General features: G+C 37.4%; 1 protein-coding gene across 8 annotated transcripts in view; it reads left to right on the plus strand.

The window, feature by feature from the left end:
* Window positions 1-17566, plus strand: part of SYNE2 (spectrin repeat containing nuclear envelope protein 2) — a 317434-nt gene that overhangs the window by 153539 nt on the left and 146329 nt on the right. For all 8 annotated transcript variants that reach the window (XM_057542105.1, XM_057542104.1, XM_007192976.3 and 5 more), the window contains exons 41-45: window positions 73-364; window positions 1447-1598; window positions 2521-2830; window positions 4342-4506; window positions 7569-7910. In XM_057542105.1, coding sequence (XP_057398088.1) covers window positions 73-364; window positions 1447-1598; window positions 2521-2830; window positions 4342-4506; window positions 7569-7910 — 1261 coding nt within the window. The remainder of the gene's footprint in view (window positions 1-72; window positions 365-1446; window positions 1599-2520; window positions 2831-4341; window positions 4507-7568; window positions 7911-17566) is intronic.

Consider the following 17566-nt stretch of genomic DNA (forward strand, 5'->3'; position numbering starts at 1 on the left):
TTTCTGGGGAATATGGTTTCTCAAGTGGTGTCGTGGCTCCTATAAACTTTCAATGATATTTGGAATTTACAGGGAACAATTCGAATCTATGGCCCAGTTGAACAACTCTGTGAAGGAATATGGGATTACTGAGGAAGAAGAAATAGTAACGGAATCAACACATTTGATCAATAGATACCAGACATTATTGGGACAATTATGTGAAATTGATGAAGAGGATAAGTTACCTCCTACCAAGGACCAGAGCTTTAATGATCTTGCACATGATGTAATTCGTTGGATAACAGGGATTAAAGAGTCCCTGATGGTTTTGAATTCATCTGAAGGCAAAATGCCCCTTGAGGAAAGAATCCAAAAAATAAAGGTATAACTGTGGAAACTAAATTTCGGAGGTCAGAGTGAACTCTAATTTTGAAAAGGTTTAGAGGAAAACTGCAAAGATTTGTTTTTTAATGGAAAATAGGATCACTGCAGATTGGTTGAAGGAATTCAGATGACTGAGCTTGCAAAAGAGAAGCGCTATGATGGATCTAAAATTATTGTAATGCATAGAGAAGGGAGAAAGTATATCCTCTCTTTGTGAGAGCAATGTCCAGTTGTCCATCTTCACTGAGTGCAGAAGAAATGAAATTAAAACGATAAATTAGAGCTGCAGCAGGGGGAAAATTTGCTAGGATGTTAAAAGAATGTATGTCAGTACATCAGAGGTATCAGCACTGTCAAGGTGAGGGCTGGAGAGGAACTCATCTTCAGAGTGGATACGTATGGTTCCTAAAGAATATTAGATACTGAGTGGGTTGTGTGGTTCTTAGTTTATCAGATACCGAGTGCAGAGGATGACGTGGTCAAGCCGTAAGGGTTCGTTTGACATACTGAAGTAATCAATCATTTGGGATTATATCTGAAAGGTTTTCCAGGGAAGGTGAATCTGGAGTAGTGTTTCCAAGAAGGGAGGAACTTGATTGTTTGGAGCAAAAGAGGAAAATAAAATTGCAGGGAATGAGAATTAATTACGCTGTGGTGGAGAAACAGTAGTTGGCTTGAGGCACTCTGCATTTTCCTATGGGAAGCCATAAACCCAGTCTTGGGTGTATAGAGGTGTCTTGTTCAGGTTGTTACCCTCACTCTTTATTTATAAATAATGGTACAGATTGGAAGGAGGATTTGCCAGGGATTTTTTGGCATATAATTTCTTTGAGGGCAATTGAGAATCAAGAGAAGAGTAGGAATGCAACCAGATCAATGTGACAAATGCTTACTGAGAACCAGTTCTATACAACGTGAAGGATGTCTTTGTATTTGGGGAATATATAAAAATGAAAGGGTAATTTTGAAATCTACTCTGCAGTTAGAATCTCTGAATAATGTTTATAAATAAAAACATATCATATGAAATATCCCTGAGTGGTATGAATGAGATTTTAAGATCTTTTTTATTTGATTTAGGAAATCATTTTACTAAAGCCTGAAGGGGACGCTAAAATACAGACCATCGTGAGTCAGGCTGAGAGCAGCAAGGCTCCGATGGTTCCAAAGACCCTTACTGATATCAAGAGCCAGTGGGACAACACACTCCATTTAGCCAACACATATCTAAGGTAAAGGGCATGCCTTCACCACTTTCATGGTTTTTCATTGCACAATGAAGCCATAACAAGTATGTTTTGTCTGCCTTCTGGTTGAGGGTATAATATATCTGTTGGAGAGAAAGTAAGTAATATCAGGGGCAATCACAGTGTTGAGGCAGAAGCAAAGAAGAGTTCTCTGCATCAGATATGAAACATGCTGTCATAACTCAGTGGCAGTGTTTACTTTGGCTGGTGCATCAACCCATGGGGCCCTTGGTAACAAATTAACATTGTCCATCTCATTCCACCTTCAACACTCCCCTTCTGTACCAAAACCCCCTTTCCCCAGACAACCTCAGTATCTTCCTGGTATTACTGCAGGATAATTCATGCTTTTAAATATATATGCTAAGAGATTCTTAAAGTGTAAACATTGATAAACGTTGTCTGAATTTAATGGGCATAATTCTGATGAAAATTCTTAATTCATATGTCTTAAATGACACATTTAATTTTTGGTGGAAATGTAAATTTTATATTTTTCTAAGAAAAACAGATCAAAACAAATTCAAGCTATAGAGAACATAAACTAGTTAGTTGGCCAATATACTGAATGCTTGTTTATTTTACTTATATGAAAAAGAAAAACATGGAATATTATAATTATATTTAAACAATAAAAACTGGAATAGTTTGAAATCTAAATTATTAAATATTTGTTCTCAGATCAAATTATGTGACAAAAAAACAATACTTTTTTAAAGTAATACCACAACTAATTTTAATCTTGATTTCTGAGCTAAACTTAGTGCTATTTAGAATGTTATAATGCCAAAGAAGTCCCTGGGAATAATGTACAGTAGTGTTATTTTAATGCTTTTTATAATAATGCATGTTGTATTATAAGATTTTGATATATCATTTCATTTGTAAAATACTTTGTTAAATTTAGCCATCAAGAAAAGCTTCTACTAGAAGGCGAGAAGTATTTGCAAAGTAAAGAGGATCTGAGATTAATGCTCACAGAACTAAAAAAGAAACAAGAAGTGGGCTTTGCTGTGCAACATGGTTTACAGGAGAAGAAAGCTCAATTAAAAATTTATAAGAAATTCCTCCAGAAAGCACAAGATTTGACATCCTTACTAGAGGAGTTAAAATCTCAAGGAAATTACCTCTTAGAGTGCACTAAAAATCCCAACTTTAGTGAAGAGCCGTGGCTGGAAATAAAGCATCTACATGAAAGTCTTCTTCAACAACTACAGGTGAAATGGTCAAAATAAAATTTTAAATGATTGTCCTAATTATGCATAATTATGTAATATTTGTATATAGGACCATTGTTTTGTTCTTTTGGTAAATCAAAAGCTTTTAAAATTTATCAGTTTTAGATACAAATACTAACTACTCAAGATGGAGCAATCAATTTGGTCAGTTTTGCTAGAGAAATCCAGTGTGTATTGTTTGATAATAGTGTTATTTCCTCTCATCAAAGTTCCCCTCATAAGGGGTTGGAAGGATTAAGGTATGTTTAGGCATCTTTATGTAGGTAACAGTGTCAAAGTTGTCCATGCAACATCCATCTATCCACCCATTCATCCATGCTTGCATTCATCTATCTATCCATTCACATATCCATCCATCTATCATCTATTATAATAGTTATATCCACTATTCTGTATAAACCTTATCAGGTTTCTCCCTTTAGTCTTTCCACATGATCTGCAATAAAAGAATTAAGAGGTAAAATGTCATCTTGTCATGAGGCATATTATTCTCTTAAGAGAATTGTTTATAATTCTTTGCATACTGAAAGCCAGATTCAATATAAGGATTACCTGGATAAGAAATCTTGCTTAAAGATGGGAATAAAGACACAGACCTACTAAAGAATGGACTTGAGGATATGGGGAGGGGGAGGAGTGAGATGTGATAGGGTGAGAGAGTGTCATGGACATATATACACTACCAAATGTAAAATAGATAGCTAGTGGGAAGCAGCCGCATAGCACGGAGATCAGCTCGGTGCTTTGTGACCACCTAGAGGGGTGGGATAGGGAGGGTGGGAGGGAGGGAGATGCAAGAGGGAAGAGATATGGGGACATATATATATGTATAACTGATTCACTTTGTTATAAAGCAGAAACTAACACACCATTGTAAAGCAATTATACTTCAATAAAGATGTTAAAAAAAAAGAAATCTTGCTTATACAGATAGTAGGAGTTGTGCAGGCGTGAAGATTATACCCACTTGGCTGTAAGTTATTTAGTTTAATAATTGCTGTTCTTTTCTGATCAGGTGCGGTCACCTTATTTTCTTATTCCAGGGAGAGAACCTGAAGGTGGTTTTGCTCTTGAGTTAGGATTACTCTTTCCTAACACACAATTTTGGAGTTTGAGTCTTAGGAAAGGAATCTGAGGTTAGGTTGATTTCACATAGTCTCATTTCCAAGAGTGGGTACTTGGTTGTAGTAAGAAGGATAATTAAGGGAACTGCTTTGTTATGGGTGTTTGTGATTTGATGATATAATTTGTAGTCATTTCATTTTGTAAACCTCTTGACAAATTGTTTTCGGGAGTGAAATGAAGGCAAAGAAACATGGGGGAAACAAAAATCTCAATGCTAAAAACTTTACTTAAGAACTCTGGATGATTTATGGCCATATTCCTTTTTCAAGATGAAACCTCATAAAACAAATGTTTATGAACCATTTATTTTCTGAGTGGGATAATTCAGGGACCTAATGCATGCATTGTCAATGTTTTATTTTTAGGAGTCTGTGCAAAAATTGGAAGGTCATGTTCAAGAACACGACTCATACCAGGTTTGCATCACAGACCTAAATACTGCATTGGACTATATCTCCAAGGAATTTGTCGGTTTTTCTGATAAGCCTGTGGATCAAATAGCAATTGAGGAAAAAATGCAGAAACTGCAGGTATTAAACAATGTCCAGACATGATAGACATTTTAAAAAAATCAGTATTAATTACAACTTGACAAATCAGTGTCTTTGATCAAAAATTCAAATGGTGAAAGAAAAGAAATAAAAAAAGAAAAAATTCAAATGCTGAAAATGCTATTCAGATGACTATTGGATGAAGTCCTGACCAGTCATAAAAAGTGGAAATGTTCTTCTTTTTTTTTTTTTTTTTAAAGGATTTTCTTATTTATTTATTTATTTATTTATTTATTTTTGGCTGTGTTGGGTCTTCGGTTCGTGCGAGGGCTTTCTCCAGTTGCGGCAAGCGGGGGCCACTCTTCATCGCGGTGCGGGGACCGCTCTTCATCGCGGTGCGCGGGCCTTTCTCTATCGCGGCCCCTCCCGTCGCGGGGCACAGGCTCCAGACGCGCAGGCTCAGCAATTGTGGCTCACGGGCCCAGCTGCTCCGCGGCATGTGGGATCCTCCCAGACCAGGGCTCGAACCCGTGTCCCCTGCATTAGCAGGCAGATTCACAACCACTGCGCCACCAGGGAAGCCCGGAAATGTTCTTCTTTAGTGAGCAAATCCATTTATAATTCGAGGTGAACAGTACTGTGTGCTCTGGACCCTCAGAGACAATTTCACCCATGAGCAGTCTGTAGCTCCTGGAGATCTTTGTTTTAGAGACAGCACAGTGATTCCAGGAGATACTGGGTATTCAAAGGATACAACTAATGCAATAAGACCTAGGGGGAAATGATGCTATTTTGCATTCTTCATCATGGGTGGATGGGAGTTGTATAATTTTCACCTTATTAATTTTCATAGTCATGGACTACCTTAGAGGTCTCTGCAGATGTAGGGCTTTTAAAATTCTCAGCCTCACTTCAACAACCCCTCTCCTTATACAGTAAGGATTGTGGCTCTTTACCCACATTCTCAAAACACATTCCTTGTATGCTCACTGTTTGCACGGCCAACATAAACAGGCCCAATTGGTGTCCTCTAGAAGAAAACAGAGTAAAGCATTTTCTTAGCTGCTTCTTTCACAGTTATTTGACTGGAGATTGCATGGGGTGAGTCTCAGGGCAGCACTGCTGGCATGAGCTTGGGAATTTCTTATCTCTTCTTTTTAGGAACCTGGGAATCAAGCAAGATTTCCCCTCCAGAACAGCTTGACATTGTGACAAGGCTACCTCCCTTTTAACAGTGATAATTTGACAAATGTTGAGGGCTCATCATGTCCAAGGCACTGTTTGGGTGCCTTGGATACTGAGAAAAGTGCAAGACACGAGCCTCACTCTGAGGAGCTCAGGCTCCTGTTGAAAAATTAAAATATAGCCTTCTGCTATAGCTAGAAGGAATCTCAGAAGCCGTCAAGTTCAGACTTCTCTTTTTTTTTTTTAAACACATCTTTTTTAAAATATTTATTTATTTGGTTGCACTGGGTCTTAGTTGCGGCAGGTGGGCTCCTTAGTTGTGGCTCGCGGGCTCCTTAGTTGCAGCTCGAGGGCTCCTTAGTTGTGGCTCACCAGCTCCTTAGTTGTGGCATGCAGTCTCTTAGTTGTGGCATGCATGTGGGATCTAGTTCCCTGACCAGGGATCGAACTCCAGCCCCCTGCATTGGGAGCGTGAAATCTTAACCACTGCACCACCAGGGAAGTCCCAAGACTCCTCATTTTATACATGATGAGCTGAGTTCCAGAGAGGCAAGGAACTTACAAGGTCACCCAGGTTAAATGACAGAGTGGGGCTACAACTTGGGTCTTCTGACCCCACTAGACATCTCTCCTCGGGTGTCTCATAGTTATTTGTGGTTCAGCATGTCCAGAAAATAACTCATCATCTCCTTCCCTTTCTCCATACCCCAGCTCCCTACCAATGAGCCTGCTTCTTCTTCTCTGACTCTGTGGGTATCTACACCATCTCTCTAGGCTGCTGGGTCAGAAACCTGGATATCCTTTCCCAGACTCCCCAGTCTAGACAGACATCAAGTGCTGTCTCTTTCATCTCTGGATTATCTCAACAATTTGTCCCTCCACCGTCACCCCCATTACTGCTGCATTAGAGCAGACCCTCATCTCACAGATCCCTGCATTAGACGTCTGAATGGTCTTCCTGCCTGCAGTATCACCCTCTCCGGTGCAGCTATCCCATGGCCACCTTGGGTCTATCCAAAATGCAATCTGGAACTCCCTTCTTCCAGCTAAAATGTTTCGATGACCTGTACATATTTGTTAGCATACATCTCTCCATATTCTGTTACAATTATCTGTTTATTTCTTTGCCTTTCTCACTAGACTATAGGATTGTGAAGGGACTGTGTTTTATTCATCTATGTAATTTCAAAACCTATCATAATACTTGCTGTTTGTTAGATGAATGAATGAATATTTATTGTATATTCCATTAGAACAGTGACTAATAAGTACTATATAGTTCACCTAGTAACTTTAAGGCTTATTCTATTTCAGTAGTAACATCAGTAGCTGCTATAGTTTATCAAATTCCTTTTGCGTGTAGAGGTCTCAAATTAGCCTCATCCATTCATGCATTTAGTAAATATTGATTGAGTTTCTAATATAATTAAGATATTGCATTCGATAGATTGATTTAAACTTTGCTCTGAATTTTAAATATTAGCACTAGATTCATGCAGGCACACTTTAAATGATTCTTTTATTCTTTTTAGGGCCTTGCACAAAGTAGGCACTTATTATTTAGTGTTTTGATTGTGTTTGATTTTAGTATTACTTGTATATTATGTAGTATCTTGAACAAAATATATACTCAACAAATATGTGTTGACCATTTCCTATGTTCCAGGAACTGGGTTGTGAAAATTTTCTTTGTTACTTATACATTTCTAGCATCTTATAAAATCTGTTAGAGAATTTGATCTGGGCTGCTACATTGGTTTAAATTTTGCCCAGAGTTCCTTCTTTGTGATATGGGTTGATAAGTTTTTTATACTTTCCACTAGTGAAGCAGAACACGCTATGATTTACAAAAGTCAATTAACTCTTGTGACAATTGAACAGTGGTACTTTTGTGACAATCTTTTCTCCACTCACAGGAACTAGAGAATAGTCTCCGTTTACAAGATGGCTCATTAGAGAAGATTTTAGCTTTAGCAAAATCCATCAAGCAAAATACATCTTCAGTGGGACAGAAGATTATTAAAGATGATATAAAATCACTTAAGTGTAAACAGAAAGATTTGGAAAACAGACTTGAATCTGCTAAACAGGAGATGGAAAATTGTCTCAACAGCATTCTCAAATCAAAATGCTCAACAGAAAAGAAAGAAAAGTTTCCTCTGCCAGGCAGAGAGGAGCAGGTCACTTCTGATGTACAGGAGCCCACTCAGGACCCAGCTGCAGTGGAAAAGTTGGAGGAAGACTGGGAAATAAATAAGGTAAGTGCTTGTGATTGCATCTCTAAGACGTCGTGTCTGCGAATGAAGAGGTGTTGTTGGACTCTGAAAAGAGGGTCGTAAATCAAGCCTTCTGATTTCATAATTAAACCCTCAATCTGCTGGCTATTTATGATGCCCACTTGTCAAAAGAGCCCTTAGAAAACTGTCCAGGATTTCAGCAGTGAAATATTACTGTTCATCTGTTAGAAATGTCAGTCATCAATTTAGGTGTATTATTCTCTCTGATATGTAATCAGATACAGTTTCCTGGATCAGGAGCTCAAAGGCAAATTGGAAAAGGCAAAAGAAAATGTGCTCTACCCACATTTCTTAGGAAAAAATCCAACAGCCCTATTTTTTAGGGTCTTTTTTTTTTTCGGTTGATTTCATAAATCAGAGACCGTTTGAAAGGATAGGGGCCTTTCTTCTTATGTTAACCCTGTACTGCAAATGTATTTTTAAATGTTGTCAGATCGTTTGGTGTGAGAATATCGACATTCAGGCTCCTGATTGTCCCTGTGGAGAAGAAAGAAGAATGTTGTTTTGTTTTCACTCTAAACATCCAAATGGGTACATTTTCCTGTAGCTCTTAAAGTGCTTTCTCATAGGTTAGAGATTGAAATGGAAAAGGCACAAAGAGCCATCCAGTAAGCTACATTTGAAGAGAGTCAGCCTCTCACAATCTAGGGTCCAGTGGGACAGCAGCAAAGGTTAGACCATTCAGGTGTGGGTCCTCGTCGGCTTTTTTTTTTTTTTTTTTTTTTTTTTTAAGGATTTTCTTTTTAATTAATTAATTTATTTATTTTTGTCTGTATTGGGTCTTCGGTTCGTGCGAGGGCTTTCTCCAGTTGCGGCAAGCGGGGGCCACTCTTCATCGCGGTGCGGGGACCGCTCTTCATCGCGGTGCGCGGGCCTTTCTCCATCGCGGCCCCTCCCGTTGCGGGGCACAGGCTCCAGACGCGCAGGCTCAGCAATTGTGGCTCACGGGCCCAGCTGCTCCGTGGCATGTGGGATCTTCCCAGACCAGGGCTCGAACCCGTGTCCCCTGCATCAGCAGGCAGATTCTCAACCACTGCGCCACCAGGGAAGCCCCCTCGTCGGCTTTTTATGGAATACATGATACACAGGAATGAAGAGAGCCTGCACTTCTGTTGTCTTCCTAGAGCAGAAATCATGGAGGATTAGAGGAACTGGATAGGGTTTTCTAGAAATGTGTAAAACAAGGTTAAATGCCAACAGAGCATCTCTCTGGCCATAGGAAAAGACTTCTAAATCCCAAAAACAGTGTTAGATAGAGCTAAGGAAATATGTCTTAAAGGATTAGGGCCCTGTGGTGAAACTCTTGAAGCTGTACGTGTAAAAGAAACTTTCTTAACGGTATTTAAAGAGCAGTAAATAAGTAAAAAAGGAAAAATACCTGAGTGCTTTCTATCCTAATTCATGACATTGCTAAAGGGATTTGCTTAATAACTTTAAGATTAACTTTAAGATTAGCTTCTCAGACCCATTTTGGCTGTGAACCCTCCAAATTCAATAGAGTATATTGAAGACTATATAAAGATCATAACCCAATAAGATTTTTTTTATTTATTAAGATTTCACTTAATCTTGAATGATGAGTTATTGATAATTTATACTCCATTAGAATGATTTTTTTTAGAGCAGATGGAGGGACTTAAGTCTTCAAATAATTTTTGCAGGTCTGGCCTAGAGGAATCTAGTTTTAATTTCTAGCAACATTTTACCGTTTTTTTCCCTCTTTTGTAACATGAATCTTTTTTCTTGAATCTGTGCTTCTTATTTTCTCTATGCTAAGTACTGACTGTATTTACTTTATTCTACGTAACATTAGACCAAGATCAAGAGCAGTTTAAAAAATTTTTTTTTTAATTTTCATTTTATTAAAAATTTTTTTATTTTTTAAGTTTTTTTTTTTTTTTTTTTTTTTTTTATTTATCTTTGGCTGTGCTGGGTCTTCGCTTCTGCGCAAGGGCTCTCTCCAGTCGTGGCAAGTAGGGGCCACTCTTCATCGCGGTGCGCGGGCCTCTCACCATTGCGGCCTCTCCTGTTGTGGAGCACAGGCTCCAGACGCGCAGGCTCAGTAATTGTGGCTCACGGGCCTAGTTGCTCCGCGGCATGTGGGATCCCCCCAGACCAGGGCTCGAACCCGTGTCCCCCACATTGGCAGGCAGACTCTCAACCACTGCGCCACCAGGGAAGCCCTTAAGTTTTTTTAAATTGAAGTATAGTTGCTGTACCATATTATATAAATTGCAGATGTACAATATAGCAATTCACACTTTTTAAAGGTTATACTCCATTTATAGATATTATAAAATATTGGCTATATTCCCCATGTTGTACAATATATCCTTGTAGCTTATTTTATACCTAATAGTTTGTTAATCCCCTATTCCTTCCCCCTAACTTCTCCCCACTGGTAACTACAAATTTGTTCTCTATACGAGAGCAGTTTGAAAGTTGAACTACAGCTAGTATAAGAGATCAAAATAAGCATAGACAAATATAATACAAAGTGACAAATATAAGACGCAGGTGTAAATTACTTAAGCAAGAGTCTCTATATAATGAATACATAGAGCACGTAAAAGCACAGTTTACAGAATTATAAATCTGATTAATCAAAAACTATTGTGACAGTGAAAATAACCATTTAATTCATTAAAAACTGTTATTGAGACCTCTTTTGTGCTAGTCATTCAGCTAGAAGTGAGAATACAATTGTCACAGTTTAATATCTAATACTAATTAAATATCTAATTAATGCTCATTTCATGTGCCTTTTTGGAGCCAGAAGGGCTTTTATCAGATTATGTAAAATCATCTCCAGAAAAAATTTTAGGAAGTTTTATTTAATTTTATTATTTCTTTAATAAATTGCATTTGGTCTTAGAGTTGCTGAAAGTGTGATTGCACTTTTCAAAAATTGCCATTTTAGCATGTATATGTTTGAATCCATTGCCAAGAATTCCATTTTAGTTGAAATTTAGGAGCTATTTTAGATCCGGACCTTTGGCTGAATTTTTCTTTAATATCAAAAATATTAACGCAGACTTAGAGACAAAAGAAGTTACAAAATGCAGTCTGAAGGGTGTGGGTGCTTATGATTCAAGATCATACTGGATAATTTTACAGAGGTGAATTTCTAAAATTTTTTAAATATGAAAAGGCAAAACTGCCTTCCATTTCCCCCTTTCTATATAGGTTAAGTGAAGTAACAAATTAGGATATGATAAAAAATGAGGATTGACTAATCTCTTAAGATTCCAGGTGTCCATAAAAGGAAATGATAAAAAGGAAACACAGGGAAACTGATACATTCTTCATTTATTATTTTTCTAAAAATTCATAAAGCAACATTACGGCTTAACCTGTATTGAATGATCTTTTTTGCCCACTCCTTCCCAAATGTCAACCTACATGACATAATTGCTCTTTAAAAAAAAAAGTTTGTCTATAATTACCTCTTTAATTTCCCTGTCATTAGGTATAATTTAGTATGTCTGAATCATTTTTTGTTCTTTTCAACATTTTCTGAGCATTTATAATTTCAATATTTAGGAAGGCACCCATAGAGAAATCCTGGAAGGTGGATGATCACAGATACAAAACATGCAAGGTGTCCAGCTGTGGGTGAGCGACCAGAAACTCAGGGGAGTCAGTACTAGAATGAAAAGGAGGAAAGAGTTTTCAGGCCTGGAGTAAATGATGTTTATTTCTGGTGTTGGTTATCCTAGTAAGTCAGTAAAAAAAATTTTGTAATGGAACATGTAGTTGGGCCATGTGTCAACTCTGTCTTCCAAGTGTATTACTTTGCTCTTCTGGCCAGGATGCAAATCTTGTTTCTTACTCTAGAGGTATTTTTCTCAATCCGAGATTTATTTCTTTACAGGACAAGTGACTTACATGGTATACATGGTATTAACATCTACAAGCAGCATGCATTTGAGAACGCGCTCCAAAGTCCTGAAATCTTAGGCTGAGAAACCTTAGAAAATTTCTATCCTAACCCTGTGTTTCAGGTTAGGGAATTAATGTCAGAAGATGTTAATCAGCCAAGTTCTCATTCTAGCAGAGCTGGGACTAGAGCCAGGCGCCTCTACCCAGCCTGATGCTTGGTGGTCTACCTCACAGTTTTATTGAATGTGTTACGTGGGTTGTTCATTGAGGTTTAATATGCCGGTATGCTATTTGACTCCAGTTCTCGTGCGTGTTTCAAACCTTCTCTACTCTCGTTAAGCCCAACCAAGCCCTGTTCCTGTCATTCCTAACAGATCTCTGGTCCACAGCTGCTAGATTGATGGGTCCTCAATTTCTTTCCAACTCTACTTTATAAACCACAAATTGTTAATCTTGGCAATCGAAGACTAAATGAAATTCTCTTATTTTTTTTTTCTAATGTGAATTCATCTATACATCCATTCAGTAAAAATTTCTTGAACGGTCAGTTAGGGTCCATCGGTGAGTGAAAATAGACGTGGTCTCTATTCTCATAGAGCTTCTGGTCTAGAGGAGGAGACATACATTAATCAACTAATTAACTGATGAGAGGCTAATTACAGCAACTAAAGGAAGGAACACGTTTCCATGATAATCTATAATAAAGGAGGCTGGCTTGAACTGTAGTTCTCTGAAGTTCAGAGAGCTTCTCTAAAGAAACAACACTTGACCTGAGACCAGCAGGGTGGATTGGAGATAACAGAGCTCAGAGCTGGGTGTCAGGAGCACTCTTGGCAGAGAAAGTAGAATTTCCTCTTGTGGGGGGAGAGAGCGTGAGGAGTCAGAAACTGGAATAGGCCGCTGCATAGGGGGAGGAGGAGGGGAGAAGGACAGAGGTGAGGCCTGGGAGGTAGGCAGGGCTGGCTGAGTCTCAAGTGCGTTAAGGGTCACGTTAACATTTTAGACAATAATCTAAGAGAAAGAGGCAGCCTGAGATTAACCTGATCTGCCACTCGGTTTTGTCTCTAAAAGTGATGGATGTTTGCTTATGCTTAGAATTGTTTTTTACTACTTCATGTTGGAATGCTTTAGAGAAGAAAGAAATATATCCTCTAGAGTATGTATGACACTGTCCCAATGTTGGCAGGTTATAAGTGATAGATGTAGCTTCTCACTGTCACAGAATTATTATAGCCACGGGGCCATTGCCCCTGAATGGGAAAAAGGATAGTGAAGCTGTCACGGTCTTTACCTCTTGACTGTGCTGCTAGGTTTGCGCAAGCCAGAGACAATGCTCAGTTACTTAAAGCTCAGTGTTTTAAATGTTAAAGTAAAATGTTTACTTTGTGAATTAAGGGACATAAAAATGACAGTATCACAGTCCTACCCTTTAGGAGAATTGATGATATTCTTTCTCCTGTTCTTTTCCAAACAGGCCAAACTCAAAGAAAAGATACATGGTTGAAAAAAAGCAACAGTTTTTAAAAAAGTAAATATAGTTAGCAATATATCAGAACCAGGCTTTTGATAGAATGGTCATTTTCTACTTTAAATTTATTATTAACTTTGAAAATTCCATTTATGCTCAGAGGTTCAATATGTATGCTTATTAAGTTATACTTTGTCTTAAGTTTATACTGATCGTAGATTTTTTTTTTTAAAAGAGAAATTCCAGGAGAAGTGGAGAAGGGAAAGAATCAGACATCCCGGGGCTTAGAGTTCATAAGGGCTCATGAGAGTCCATGCATTGGAGTGGATACTCCAGAATTGGCAGGGCCCTTGAAGAGAAAGGGAGAAAGGCCAACAAGAAAATCTCTAACCCAGAGAAAGGACTAGGACCTACTTATTCTGACTGTGGGTGGGAAAAGAGGGTCTCCCATGAGAAATCAGAACCATCCTATATCTCAAACAGGTTTAGAGTCCAAATCTATACTACTTGCATTGTGGAGCAATTCAAGTTAAGAAATTAACATGTAAATGAGCCTCTGTCTATTTATCTCCTTGCAGTACCTGGAAGAAGCAAGCACAAATCTGCATAAGGGGGGGCGGTCAGTTCTACCCATTAGTCCATGGGGATTCCCACAATGTAGTTTAAAAAAAAAAGTCTGATAACCCTGAGTTAGTATGAATCAGTCAATCAATCAATAACACAAAGGAACATTCCACCAGAAGAGTCCTCATCACTAAAATTGAGAGGAATTAATACACTAGGATAGTGAGACAGTGCAGCAGTTTGAAAGATATTATACAATAATACATTTTAAATGGTTAGTGATAGATGGATTTGAAATCATAATGAGAGAATAAAATACTTTGAGAAAAAAGGTTAGATTTGAAAAAGAACCATATGGAACTTCAATAATGTTTTTTAAGTCATTGAGATTAAGATTGCTCTGGCCAAGTAGCACAGTTGATACAGCTTCAAGAGAGAATTAGTTCAATAAAATATGTTAGAAAATTACCCACAATCCAACACAGAGCTATAAAGAGATGGAAAAGAGGAAAGAGATTTTAAGGACCCAGTGGCTATAATGAGACGGTCAAACACAATTCTGCTAGGAGTTCTAGAAGGAGAGAATAGAGAGAATGGAGGAAAAGAAAGGCTGGGAATTTTCCAGAATTGAAGAGTAATATGAATTCTCAATTTCAAGAAGACAGAGAACCTTGAACAGGCTAAATAAAAATAAATTATTATGTAAATTATTACAGAAATACATTATATTTATGAGATCTCAGGGTATAGAAGATTTTTTTCTTAAAAAGGCCCTAAAAGCAGAAGCCCAAACAGGAAAAGATTGATAAATTTGACTGCATTAAAACATTAAAGTCATATTCAACAAAAGATACCATATATAAAGTTTAAAGACAATCTACTGAGAGATAATAATTGCAATGCAGAAAACGGTTAGAAGGCTAGTATCCAGTATATAAAAGAACACCAGAAATTATAAACAACCCAATAAAAAATAGACAATGATCATGCAAAAGTAATCCACAGGAGGTAAGACTCATATGACCAGGGAGCATAAAACAATAATGATGTCAACTTCACACCCAATGTATTGGCAGAAATTATTGTCTGTTAGTACCAAATACCAGAGAGGATTAGGGAAAATTCAAATTCTTTTACCATGCTGGTAGGAACAAATCAATAGCTGTCTATCGAGAATCAAAAGGAGTAATTTCAGTTCTAGGAAAACGTCCCAAAGAACCTCACACATATGTGCAAGAAGGCCTAAAACAAGGGTGTTTATCACAGTAATATCTATAATAGGAAAAGTTGGAAGCAATGATAATGTCCATAGTAGCCTGACAGACAAATAAGTCGTGTTCATTCAGATAGCAGAACAGTATACAAACGTAAAATGACTGAATGGGATTTATATCTGACACCATGATAAACCTCAAAACATACCGCTGAGTGAAGAAAGTAAGTTGTAAAATGATACATGTATGATTCCAATTTTATAAGAATTAAAAATATATAAAACAATGCTGTATGAATATTAACACATGTAGTCAAAGTATAAAGACAAGTATGTGTGGATTTTAGAGTAGTGGTTAGTTCTAGGGAGGAAGAGATGAGAAAGGGTTGAGGGCTGGGCTTTAAATTATATTTTTAATATAGAAAATTATATCAGTTATATCTGTCATGGGTAATGATTATCTGTTATATTCTGTTGTTTTAAATATATTTGAATTCTCTTATAATTTAAAATAAGATGTTTCAAATGAGCCTGTAAAATAAAAATAACATACAGCTAAGAGTGGTGAGCAAATGATCACTGGTTATGAAATATGAAAGAATCTTTCCAGGAGCCAATCAGGGCATGAGCCTGTGTTCTAACCTCTCGGGCATGAGCAAAGGAATGTTACCTTTTAAATTTAAAATGTTCGTTTGAGGGATTCTGTTGGATTTTCTGCCAGAGTGGAAACATGGCTTTTGGATTTGGTAAACAAATGGTGTTATGGGGTGATTTCAGGTTTTTTAGGATGCTCTCCCCGACCACGGAAGGCAGATTACAAATGGCAGGTTATAAATGTGGCTAGTCCTAAAGTGACCAGTCCATCAGGTAAGAGAGACCAGGGCTCTGAATTCCTAATACATTATTGATAAGAAGTAAAGTTTTCCTGGGTTTAGTATCTATGCCTTTAGCTCAGGAGCTCTTGCCCTACAAGTGGATTTGTTGGGTGCTGTAAGCAACAGTAGCCATCAGATGAAAAGGAGGCAGGCGTCCACCTCATAGAATTGCAGTTCATGGCATAGAGCACCCATGGGCCAATGAAATCTGTGGTGTAGCACCTCTGTCCTTTCCTCTCACAGCCTTCCTGGATCTTACCCCCCACCACCCCACCCGAGATGCTGCCTTCCATGGAGATTTTAACCATAGTTTGCACGAATAAATTGGAAATGGAGGAAATTTGCAAAATCATTTCAATTATTTGCAGCCTTGTAGAAGTGACTTGTGCTAAGTGCCAAGTAAATACTTCAAAACCAGTAACACTGGTCAGCTTTAATTTTCTTACCAGTTAGTATTGGTGAAGCTCCAGACAGTATCTGTTTTATTTAAATAAACTCTAATTTTAGAATAGTTTCACATTGACAGAAAACTTGCAAAGATAGTACAGATAGTTCTCATATATCCCTTACCCAGTTTCCCCTATTGTTAACATCTTACATTACTATCTAGTAATGTATCTACTATCTACTACTAAAACAGCAATTTCTACCTTGTTTGGAGATGTGGACACATTTTATTCACAGACTTGATACCTCAAAGATTTTTACTGACATGAAAGTATATGGCAAAATTAAATGATATTTCACTTATAAAGTAACCTGAAAATAAAAACTAATACCTTAGCAAAATAATGGGAAATCTTTTAAAATTACTGATAAAGTGCCTGTTGTATGTAAGTGCTCAACAAATATTTGCTGAAAGAATGAATAAATGAGTTGAAATGGCGTCTCTATATATCCTACTGAGAACCTCAATTTCTTAGAGCTTTCAGAAAAGATCAGATTACCCCATATATAACCTGTTCTGCCATACCCAGAATTGGAATTCTTGCCTTTATGTAATTTAAGGCATAACCTTTTTTTTTTAAGAAGGAAATTCCTTTTTTTTTTTGTAAAGATTTTTTTGATGTGGACCATTTTTTTTTTAAGGTCTTTATTGAATTTGTTACAATATTGCTTCTGGTTTTTTGTTTTTTTTTTTTATGTTTTGGTTTTTTTGGCGAGGCATGTGGGATCTTAGTTCCCCGACCAGGGACGGAACCCGTACCTCCTGCATTGGAAGGCAAAATCTTAACCACTGCCAGGAAGTCCCTAGGCATAACATTTTTAATATCACGAAATTTTGGTATTTAGGTGTTTTCTTCATCTATCCACTTACTATTTTAAACTACCAGTGGGTACCATTGAATGCCTATTTATTTGCCCAGCCCTCTGCATTATGGTGAATACTAAGTGTAAACTTTGGAACTTTTGCTTTTTCCATATCTGTTTTCTTTCTTTAAGACTGTAGATATTCCTCAGTATATAACTGAGCAATGCCAGATCCTATACTGTCTTGTCAAAAAAGTTTCATTTTTCTTGGGATACCAATATTAGCATTAAATATTGCATGGAAAAATCCTCTTTGGTAGTGGCCAGATATACTTGTGAAAAGTCTTGAATCTGAGTAAATAGA

Source organism: Balaenoptera acutorostrata, chromosome 3 (genome assembly GCF_949987535.1).
Source record: "Balaenoptera acutorostrata chromosome 3, mBalAcu1.1, whole genome shotgun sequence".
NCBI classification, from domain to species: Eukaryota; Metazoa; Chordata; class Mammalia; order Artiodactyla; family Balaenopteridae; genus Balaenoptera; species Balaenoptera acutorostrata.